At 37.5% G+C, this 12,062-nt stretch overlaps 1 protein-coding gene across 2 annotated transcripts in view; it reads left to right on the top strand.

Moving 5' to 3' along the window:
* Positions 1-11,787, top strand: part of LOC110018162 (guanylate-binding protein 1-like) — a 35,127-nt gene extending 23,340 nt beyond the window's left edge. Inside the window, exons 10-14 of one of the 2 annotated variants that reach the window (XM_020715374.1) lie at positions 7,829-7,951; positions 8,519-8,604; positions 9,140-9,752; positions 10,265-10,342; positions 10,421-11,787. In XM_020715374.1, coding sequence (XP_020571033.1) covers positions 7,829-7,951; positions 8,519-8,604; positions 9,140-9,752; positions 10,265-10,342; positions 10,421-11,470 — 1,950 coding nt within the window. In that variant the 3' untranslated portion in view covers positions 11,471-11,787. The remainder of the gene's footprint in view (positions 1-7,828; positions 7,952-8,518; positions 8,605-9,139; positions 9,753-10,264; positions 10,343-10,420) is intronic. The other variant, XM_020715375.1, reaches the window with a different exon arrangement.
* The last annotated feature ends 275 nt before the right edge of the window (positions 11,788-12,062 follow it).

Here is a 12,062-nt window from a genome sequence, read left to right as displayed (position 1 = left end):
TCTTTCCCTCTGACCACTTTTGCTGCAGAGACCCTCAACGCCTGCGCACGGAAGAAAAAATATTTGTGGGAGAAAGGGTCGTCGACAGATTAGGCAACAGGAACCAACGTTGAATTTTTATGGAAGAACATCAAGAAACATCAAGCAATGACAGGAAGCAGCGTTGAATTTCAGGGAAAGAGCTGCATTGTTTTCTGCGACTGGGAAGAACAACTGAAAAAAACAGCTTTGTTTCCTGCGAAAAAGTCCTCCGCGTAGGAATAGTGGGAAGTTCATGCAAGGAAGAGCAACGGGAAAGTTCTACAACTGGAAGGGACGATAAAGAAGCTATCAACACACAACTCATCAGAAAGGGGTTGTCGATGAGAGGAAGAGTCGGGCGATAGAGGTCCGGTAGAAATCTTGTTGGGAGAGACAGTCGGTGAGAGGGTTGCAGTAATCCATGATTGGTTGCCCACGTGATATCCCTCGAAGGGAATCCAGGGATCAACGTTTCAGTATCTCTACAAGAAGGTCCGAGATTGGAATCCAGGGATCAACATTTCAGCGTTGGGATGTTCGATGGCTGTAACTATCTGCCAAAAGGATCAATGACAACAACCTTTAGAAAACCAGTAGGGAAGAGGGGAACCGACGACAGTTGGGGTGGAAAACGGCAGCAACTAGGGGAACCGACGATAGTTGGGGTGAAAAACGATAGCATCTAGGGGAACCAGTGACTATAGATTTACATGGCAAATATGCAATAGCTCTTTATGGAAAAAATATTGTTGGGAAGCCAACAACAGAGAATTCTCCACAAAACAGATCTCAATGGGAGGAAAAACGACATGAAGAAAAAACTGTTGGGAAAATGTCGCTTGCTTCATGCCTGATTTCAAGCTCTGATTTTTTTTGGTATAAACATTGTACTAAATACGTTTTTTCACACTTCATCCAAAAATTAGTATTTCTAGCCAAAATATTTTCTCTTGTTTGCCGAAGATTGTCACCCCTGACTAAAGAAGTTCAGTTCATTTTCAATTCGTCTCACGCTTTCAACTAGCACTGAGAAATCACTGGTGTCAAAGTCAACCTCAACTGATCTCTGAGATCACGCAGAAAATTATGACATTTTTCTTCCTAGATACTGACATAGTAAAGCACATATATGGAAAGAAAAGTAGATTGTCTCATATTGCATAGGTGACCTGAATCCTTGAGTTAGATTGGAGGATTTATCTTGTGCTAATCTGGCTGAAGGCGAAATAAATCAATCCTTGAAGACTTTGACAAAATCATCACATTGAATTTGTAGAAAATGTGTTGGCTGGAATTTCTCTCTATGTTGTGTATGTCACCACGTCTCATTCTCGCCATTTAGCATGAAAGTGGCTAACACTACTGTCATGTTTTTTGGACAAATCATACCATTCAGAATCTTCTCGATTTTAAATAGTCAATCCTCTTCATCAAATGTAGAGTCGCCGACACTTTTGAATGCAAGTGGTTTGAATGCTTGAAAGTACTTCAAATGCCGATAAACATCTGTCTCAAGTTCAAATCTATGCCTTGTACTAGTGGATGATTTTTCAATAGCTATCATTTTGTCAATCATTTGCGATATCAACCGAACAATGTCTTGTAACTCAGTGGCTCTAATTTCTTCATCTACCCTATTTTGATTATCATTTTTGTTCAAGACATTTTTTGCTCATACTTCTTGCTTTGCAATTAGCCTAGAGGATTAGACGTCAGTACTTTTCGATTCTCTTTCACGCATATTCATCACCATTGACACAATTAATTACTCAATTACAATTTATCATATAATAATTATGTCGTACATGCATGATACCTTGTCGTATGGGTTAGTTACCCATGATCCAATAAGCTATAGCTTTGTATAAATCAATTCATATTTTATCTCATTCTTTCTTATTCTAAAGCCAATGTTATTTCATCACTCCTTTCATCAAAATGGAAACGTAAGGAAGGAAATGAATGTTTGGAGTATCATAAAAATTAGATTCCCTTTTTACCAATTTCACCCTGCATCTCAGAATTGTTGCTTGTAGCTCCCTGCAGGTCGCGCCAGTTGCGCTTGCTACATTGCCCGATTGCTGAAATCTTCTCGTGTGAGGGAGGATTCGGGAGAGGGAATTGAAGACGCGACAATTTAACGTACACACTTAAGCTCTCAGTTGTTTGATCAAATTCAGCCAACACATGCGCAGCTAAGTGCGGAAGAGTTAGCTGGGAACAACGATTGGATCCGGATTAAGGAGGAATTAGGAATTTCATTAAGGGTTAATTTAAGTTAATTAATCTTATAATTTCATGATTTTATATCTTCTCGTCTGTTTAAAATTTATGCATAGTGCTATACATCAAATTGCTTGATTCGAGATGTAGAGTTTTATAAAATTGATTTAGTCAAATTTTGAGGGGCGCGAAATTTGAGGTATGCCTTAAAATTATCAAAATTGGGTATTACATTTCGTCGGTATACAATTTTAAAGGTGTTGAGTTTGGTTGATTGACTAGTTGAGTGATTGTAGGCAAACTCAACTTGGAGTGATTGTAGGCAAACTCAACTTGGGGAAGAATTAAATCCCACTGTCTGATGTTCTTTCCCACGAAGTATCTAAGAAGATTTCTCAAACTGCGATTTACAGCCTCAGTCTGCCCATCTATTTGAGGGTAAATTGCTGAATTGAATTGAAGATTTGTGCCTAATTTGCCTCATAAAGTCCTCCAAAGTTGATAGAAATTTCACATCCTTATCCGAAGTAATGCTCCTAGGTATACCATGATGAACAATCTCCTTGAAGCATAATTCTACAATATGTTATGCATCGATCGTCTTATGACAAGGGATACAATGTCTTCTTGTAAAAATGGTCACCCACAATCATGACAGAATCCTTACTCCGTTGTGTCCACTGTAAGCCCATCACAAAATCCGTGCTCTAGGCCAACTAGAGTGCCTTTGGAATAGGAAAGGTTGTGTACAAAATTGTGTTTTTCCCCCGAGTCTTGCCAAGTGACATGCCCTACACTTCAGATGCGCCTCTTCATATCTCGTACAAATTTGGGCTAGTAAAAGTTTTCTTTTACTGACTTTTCAACAAAAAAAGGTTCTCTTTTACTAAGGAGATGGTCTCGCCGTAATGACTTGCCCTGCGTCAAGCAAGCTATTTGTTAATTTAAAGCCAATGCAAGGTCAAATACATGCTTTGAACATAAAGCTCAAATTTGAACTTATCTAAGGTGATTTCTTTGTGCTTTGATCAAACTGTAACTTTTAATAAATTATTATAAATTATATGACTTAGTCAATACCGTAGAACTCTTAGCACAAGTTAAAAATAAGTTCATGTCATGCCATTTGTCAAGACTCATTAAAATGCATAGACATCTGCTTCTTTAAGCACCAAAAGCAGGCAAACTCGAGAAGACAAGCAATCGACATGAAAAAGGGATTAAACTACAAAAATAAATATATTTTAATTTGACTTGCCTTAAAAAAAATTCTTTGAATTTATCCTCAATGTAAGATTAAAAACAATAACAAAAGAAAATTTGAAATAATAAAAGGAATGCAACCAAGCATCAATGAACACTACTTAACTCATGCTGCATGACGAAATACGTTGGGGTTATGTTTGATCATCGGTCGACATGCAACAATGTTTACTTGTTTGATAAAAAAGAATGCAACCAGGATCATTTTTAAAGCCCTATAAATAGATAGCTCCTGAATTCACGCCCAAGAATTGACAAAGGTTTTCTTTTGAACATGTAATCCAATAGAGGCAGAAAACACACTAAAATGAGACAATGAATTAGTATCTGAAGGTTTCTCAATGTTCTTCAGTAGAGTACTCAACCGATCATCTTATTTTGATTTGACGTGGGACCATCAGTAGGGTTTGACATTTATTTTTCTTTTTCCGGATGAGCAATAAAAGAGCAAAAAAGGGTGAGCAACAACATTTGTGAATTACAAACATCAACAATGGCGAGCGAGACCGATAGTGTAGAGGTATTGGAGAGGGGAGAGCTAAGGATGAAGAAGGCATTAACTAAGCAGAAATGGACAATAGCTTCAAGGTCAACCGCTATAAACAATAATGAATATAGTGATCAATGAGATTGATAAGGCTTATTATCGGCGGTCTTATCAGGCAATACAAAGAGGAGTCGGTTGTTCTTTCCTTGTAGTGTTGAGCAATGGCTGTTGAAGTTTGAAAACTCAAGAGTAAATCAAGGAGCCCTCTGTCATCTATGTCATCTAATTGTTGATTCTAGTGTGAGGACAAATGTCTAGCGGAGATGATCAATAGTGGCACCTTTTGGTGTCTAGTCGAGGAGATTGCAGTCATGCAACTCCTTGTTGATGCCATTTTTTTATGGTTACCAAAGAGAGGAGACCTAAGTGAAGACAATGAAGGTGAGAAGCAAGCAATGGTGACAAAGATTAGAAAAAAAAAGAATCGGTTGAGAACAGAAATTTGAGATGCAATAGAAAACAACAAATATGATGAGGCGATGAGGCAGTGAAACTAGGTAAGAGGATGATAGGTTGAGATATAAGAGATACAAGGCTTGGAAACGATGGATGTATGAGACGCAAAAAGAATAAAAGTGGTTGTGCTCTGATTCATGTCGAGATGTGAGATGAAAAAAATAATATTCTTCATTGATTCAAAATGTTTGATACCTGACAAAGAAACTAATCTAAACAAAATAAAATGGAAAAAAGACTGTAGAGCTTTATAACCCATGATGTAAGGGATTGAAAAGAACATTCCTAACTCTATGTGAATAATTTATTTACTATGATAAATATAATTTCATTTCTGTCTTGAGCTTTCTATTATAGCACCCATGAATTTCAAAGCTATCCAGAACCCTCGGTTCAAGTAACCATGCACTCCAGTTTTTTTTACATATAAAATTAATTTCTTTAGTCATATTTGATTACGTAAAGCAATATCAATTATTTGAAGCGCAAAAACTTGTAAATGATATAACTTTTGAGGAATTAAGGATACAAGAGATTGATCAAAACTAGAGGGAAAAATTTTCATCCCATAAAATACTAACAGGAACTCTCTCCCTCTCCCTCTTTGTGTGTATATATATATATATATATCAGAAAGGAGTGTTGATGATCTAAATCTAGTAGGCAAGTGGAAAGTGAGACTCATGGATGAGAGACATGTGTTGATTCAATTAACCGTGGCTGAAGACTATATCCGGATTTTCTCCAAAAAAATATCCTAATATTGCAGGCGAGTCAATGAAGTTACTCAAGTGGTCTCCTGATTTTGACCCAAATCATGAAACTCACACTGTACCAGTATGGTTTAATCTACCTGGTCTTAAGCTGCACTTTTTTAATCATCAGGTTCTCTACTCTATTGGGGTTATACTTGGGGACCCTATGAAGCTAGATCTACCCACTATTAATCTAATCAGATCTTCTGTGGCTATAATACTTGTGGAAAGGGATATTACTTTACCTGATATTACTGAAGTCTGGCTGGACGAAGTCTGGCCTGGACACAACTCATAATGGATATTGGCAACAAATCGTCATGGAACACAGACCTCCTTATTGTACCCATTGGAAGATGTTTGGGCATACCCTTGATAAATGCTACAAGTTCCATCCTAATTTGAAATTTAAAGTTCAAGTGAATAAGGAGGGATCTAACCTCACTGCTCTGGACATATTCCACCTGGGGAGGAAACTACCACAAGACAAGATTTGGTGACTGATCTAATTACTTCTGTGAACCCCCTTGACAATCCAGTTACTATTTCTGCGATTGATGTGATGTTGGATGGCTCTGCTGGGCAACCTACACCTTCAAACCCTCTTAAAAACAATACTAAAGGATCCTTACCTACAAAGGATAGTGTTCGGATTGTTAATCAAGAGAACCTTGCAGCTCTTCATCTTCAGGAAGTATCCGGTGTAGAGGCGACAATTCATACTTCACATATACTTGAAACTATTATGGGCACAACCGTTGACAATCCTTCTGCTATAGCTACACCACCTCATCTGAATGATCAATCTTCGGATGAGGAATGACATGTTTACATTTCCAGGAGGAAGAAGAATAATGGAGATCTACTTGAGCTAATAAATCTAATGGATGATGTTTTGGTTACTTCGGGTAATGGTACGCGCATCACCAATTTGTTAGTTGGCTCCCTTCCAGGAACTAGAGGCAGAGGCAGAGGCAGGACTAAATTGGGTCGTCCCTAACTAATTCCGCTCCCTGGTGGTTTGGTTTTTATTTTATTTTATATGTACCCTCTCCTTTTTTTTGAATTTTTTGTGTGTTGTACCGTGTGGGTTGAGTGTCTACTTTTATGTCTACTCATACAAACTATCTGTATCATTTTCTCTTTAATATATTAGCCCTTGGGTTATATATATATATATATTTAAAAGGGAATCGTTATTTGGTCCAGTGGGCACCAAATAACGCTTCCCCCATTTGGGTCGAAACTCGGTGTGTTTTAATTGATCCGAAGAGCCCGCGCCACTGGATTCAAACCCCCGACCCGAGGGACTTACGCCAGAGGTCGCACCAATGAGCCTAAACGTGTAGCGCGCGCGAGCACACACACACAGATATATATATATATATGTATGTATGTATGTATTTAGTCTCACATTTTCACATTTCTTCAACTCAGTCTCTTGCCCACATATATATATATATATATATATATATGTGGTCAAGGGACTGAATTGAAGAAATGTGAAAATTTGAGACTAAATTGATGCAGAGATTATTTTGGGTTGTAATCCTAGGTGTATCCTATGAAGTACATGTATTAAAAGGATACATGGAGACAACATGATAAGAACAAGTACTGCATAACGGGAAAATTTTGGCATAATTTCATGCATTGATTATTTTATATAATAAAACAATGATTTTAATACTTGCATCGAAATAATATATTAAGCCCAAACTATAGTTTTATGTTTTATCATATGTATCATTATTTTCTGAATAGTAAAAAAATGTATTACTGGCTACCAGCAACCCATGTTGTTTTGCTTTTTTAGTTCTATTAAACATGGATTCCCCGAAAAAAAGTCATTTTAAAATTACTTAACAGCTAAAGATGGAAAAACGGCAGCACATTGATGTGCTCATACAGCTTTACATAGCAATTTTGCTCTGAAAAAGCAACATGCTCTTTTTTCATTTATAGTGAAAGAAAGGTCACATTTTGTCAAGTGCCTGAGGCATTGTTTTATACACTTTCAATATTTTAATGCAGAATGCAACTTTCAAGGCCGCCAACAGTTCAATATAAAACAAATAATCTGATTTACAAAATCGCATGAATCATAAGGAGCATAATAAGTAATTTTAAACTGCATACTTCCAAAAGCGATATAATAGGATAACTAAATCAAAGAAATTAGAAATGGTATGCTTACTAGGTTGTGGCTAGCAATGATATTCTCCATTCTTTTTTTCATTTATTTTTTTTTACATCTATCAAACCCTTGACCTTCATTTTGGAAATTTAGGGGTGATGCCATCTGGTTCCCGACACATTGGTATGGTCGTGTTTGTGTATCGAATTTGCTTATTAAAGTTTCACAAAGTGTACCCTTTTTAACCTAAATTTTGCTTGATATCCTGCTTTTGGGCATCAGTTTTTTTTTTTTCTTTTTTTTACTTTCTAGCTAAATCTTTAGATTTTACAAAGATTTATTGTCTTGACAGAATAGCTTTTGCAATAATGCGTGAGATTAGTTCAATTCTTCTTTGCGTCTTTTAAGTTTGTATTGATGATGCAGGAGTACACAAAGAATGCTTTCCTCGAGGCGGATATGCACTGCTCTAGAATTTTACAGACCATGGAATCAAAGCTACGTGCTGCATGTCAAGTCCCTGATGCAAAAGTTGAAAATATACTTCGGGTAAATTTTTTTCCTATAATTTATTCTACATCTTGTGTTGGCTGTTTTAAGTCCTTCCATTTTTTACTTGAGAACTTGCTGAACTCTTAAACAATTTTTTTTTCTTTTTTTTTTTCTTTTTTTTTTTACCTTTCAAATCTCTCATATCACATGAAAACATTTTAATTTTAAAAAATAAAATACACCTTTTTATGCATAGGTGAGCTGATATGCATCTAAAAATTGAAGTTTTGGGGTTAAATATGTAAATAGATAGGAATTCAATGGTATGTATGCAAATTTTCTTTTTTTTTTTTAATTCGAATATAGTGCTTTTATGCCATCAACGCTCTTGTTTCTCTAATTTAGGAGAATTGTTGTTTTATGCCAACTCCAGTAGTTATCCTAGTTTAGAACTCAGTTTGACTAGCGTAATCCAATGACCAATTGGGTTTCGATACAATTCTTAAATTATGTTCATTTAAAAAAAAATTTCCTTGTGGAACACTGATTGAATTTTTTTGAACCTGTGTGCCTTTGATATTCAGTTAGATGGAGCACTAAAGGTAATGTTGAATGTCTCTGCAGGTTTTGGATGGTTTAGTTGCTGATTATAAATCATCCTGTTTTGGCCCTGGAAAATGCGAAAAATTGGTTTCCTTTGTACAGCACTGGTATTCATCTTGTTCTTTTTTCGGGCATTTGCATGCATATTACCACCCAATTTCTACATATTTACGTATCTAACATCTATACTATACTTCTTGCATTTGTACCACCAAAATTTTTTCACATTGCATAAAAAATACCAAAAGAGAGAGACACCTTTTCATGCATAGTTAAGGTGGCATATATGTAAAAAATTGAAGTTAAGGTGTTGGATATGTAAATAAAAAGGAATTGAGTGGTATGTATGTAAATCTTCCTTCATTTTTGGCAATAGGCTGCAACGTTGAAATGGCTTATTAGCACTCCTTGTGGTGGCATGACGTATAGTTTGAGAGTACTTCTATCTCTACCAGAAACCTCATTGAAAAGTAAAATACTAATTTAGTCAGTATGTAATCGTAATTTTGTCAGCTACGCTTTTTGATGTGATGGATTCCTGAGGATTGGCATTATCAATATAAAAATCCATGACAATATCCTATTCTTTTTGCAAATTTTAACAAACAGCTTTTTCTCAAGTAAAATTTGTTATTGTCATAGTTTGGAGGGGCCGATCAAGGACCTTTTCAAAAAACATTTGGATAAAATTGAATCTGAAAGAACTGCTCTTAAGTTGAGATGCGCTTCAAATGATGACAAATTGGAATTGCTGAAGAAGCAAGTGGAGTCGAACGAGAAGCACAGAGCCGACTATTTAAAGCGTTACGAAGATGCCATCTCTGATAAGAAAAGAATTGCAGAAGATTATTCTATTCACGTCACAAACCTGAAGAGTAAATGCAGCACATTGGAGGAGCGCTGTTTGAGTTTATCCAAGTCTTTGGAGGTCATTAAGGGCGAGTCTGGTGGCTGGAAAATGAAATATGACCGCATTTTATTGGAACAAAAGGCAGAGGAAGAGAAATTGAGGGCTGAGATTGCTGCCTTAGAGACCAGGAGTACTGCTGCTGAAGGAAGATTAGTCGCTGTCCGTGAACAGGCAAATTCGGCTGAAGAAGAGGCGACGGAATGGAGGCGGAAATACGAGTTTGTTCTGGCTGAAGCTAAAGAAGCTCGTGATAGAGCAGCGCAGGCATTGGAGCATTCAAATAAAAAGGCGAGAGAGCGAGAAGATGCTTTAAGAGCCGAATTTTCAAAAAGACTAGTAGAAAAGGTATTTTTTTTTCTTAGCATTATTTGATCGCGGACAATTATGAGTGTCAAAAATTTCTGGACAGGCCAACTCTATATGAGCTTGACTCAAAAAATTCAGGTTCGGGTTGACCTGAATAAATTTCGGGTTCGGTTTGGGTTAGATATCCGAACCCATTTAATTTTTCGGATCGGGTTTGGGCTGGTCCACTAACCCAAAATCGACCTGAAAATTGACTCGCTAGCCCAAGATTGCGTCAAAAATCAGCTTTTCAACTGAATTTGACCTAAATATTTATTATGGCTTATGTTAAATGGGCTATATGGGTTGGATTCGATTCAGTGGGTTGAAGGCGAGTTGGACTTTTGACCCGTTTAATATTCGGGTCAAGTTCAAGTCAGGTCAGTTTCGGGTCAGGTTCAAGTTAGGTCAATTTCGGGTCATGTTAATTTCAGGTCAAATCTGAATTCAACTCGCAACTGCTATGTACAATCTCTTCAAACCTCCTCTTTGTTTTTGTTATAATGAAACAGGATGTGGAAATCAGAAAGCTGAATGCCAATATTGAACAAGCTGAACTGCAGGCTAGCAGTTCAATTTCTAGACTGGAGGTACATTCAGTTTTTTAATTTCTATTATTCGTCTATATTGATTTTTTGCTATTATCTAATAGTGAAGATTATATGCAGGCTGCTGAATCAAGAGCTAAGAGCCATGAATTGGAAAATATAGCTTTGAACGAGAAGACTAACAGACTAACTAAGATTCTAGATTCCACAGAAACTAGAGCCCAATCTCACGAGAAAGAATGCAAACTGCTCGAGCAACAGAAGAATCACTTTCAGGAGAAATATCTTTCCGAATGCAAAAATCTTGATGCAGCTGAAAGAAGAAGCAAAGATGCCGAGAACGAAGCCAAGAAAGCAATAGAACTAGCTGACATTGCTCGTGCCGAAGTTGCTGCCGCTCAAGAGGAAAAGAACGAGGCTCGTCGCTTGGCCATGGAACGGCTCACATTGATTGAAAGAGCGCAGAGACAAGTCGAAAACCTGGAGCGAGAAAAATCCACGTTAATTGAAGAAGTAACGAGGCTGCGATCGTGCGAGCTGGAGGCAACTTCGAAAGCGGATTTGCTGGAGCGAAGACTCGAAGAGAGGGAGAGAGAAATTGAGGAATCGTTGAGCAGGAGCAATGAGCAGAGGTCTAGTACAGTGCATGTTCTCGAGTCTTTATTGGCTACAGAGCGTGCCGCGCTAGCGGAGGCGAACAATCGAGCAGAGGCTCTGTCGATTCAGCTGCAAGCCACTCAGAGCAAGCTCGATGCTCTGCAGCAGGAGCATGCGTCCGTTCGGCTTATGGAGACGGCGATTGATAGTCGGCTCAGGACGGCTCAGGGGAAACGTTTGAGGATGGATTATTTCCCAGCCACGGAATCAGTTCAGGATATGGATATTGATGGCGAAACTCTTCGAGACAAAAAGCGATCGAAGAGTACCTTAAGCCCGTCTAATCTGGAGCGAGCTGAAGATGGTGGATCTGTTTATGGTGGGGCTGATGATGATGATAACCGGAGTCAAAGAAATCAGGAAACGGGATCTGAGGATTATACAAAGCTTACTGTGGTTAAATTGAAGCAGGAGCTTACAAAGCATGGTTATGGAGAGCAGCTGCTGCAGCTGAAGAATCCTATCAAGAAGGATATCTTAGCCTTGTACGCAAAACATGTTCTAAAAAAATAGCTTCTTTTTTTGCTGGAGATCTTGCGGGTTTTACTGTTGCATATAATGTAGGATGTGTTGATTGTGCAAATTTATGGCCTGGTGTTTGGTATTTATGAGTTTAGTCTCTCTGCATTGCCAAAATTATAATCTTGGGAATATCTTGCCGACATGTCAAATGTATAAGATCATGAATCTGAAATTCACCAACAGTAAATTTCTATGTTGGCAGTTGTTATTCTTTCTAAGAAAAAGGCAACTCCTTGCCATGGGAGGGAAAGTATTAGCTCAGATTCTCAATTTGAATTAACATGTTCATCGTTGGCGACAGTCTTTACCACCATCGGTCTTATAAACTGTTTTCTAAAAATTAGATAAATCTGCCTTGCATTTTTACAGGTGGTTTTGCCTTTTCTTTTATTCTTTTCTTTTATTTGATTCACATACATGCGACTTAATTCCTATGTATTTACACGCCTAGCGGCTGCACATCACCTTAATTATGTATGAAGACGTGCGGTGCTTGCTAAAAAATTCACGGGGGTCAAAAATGCTAACTTTTCGTCTTAGTACTGCATAAAGATCCAACACATATAGATAAAAGAAAATTAGC

The sequence above is a fragment of the Phalaenopsis equestris genome, unplaced genomic scaffold (genome assembly GCF_001263595.1).
Source record: "Phalaenopsis equestris unplaced genomic scaffold, ASM126359v1 Scaffold000004, whole genome shotgun sequence".
NCBI classification, from domain to species: Eukaryota; Viridiplantae; Streptophyta; class Magnoliopsida; order Asparagales; family Orchidaceae; genus Phalaenopsis; species Phalaenopsis equestris.
Note: the sequence above shows the minus strand (reverse complement) of the source record. Positions and strands in the feature narration are given on the sequence as shown.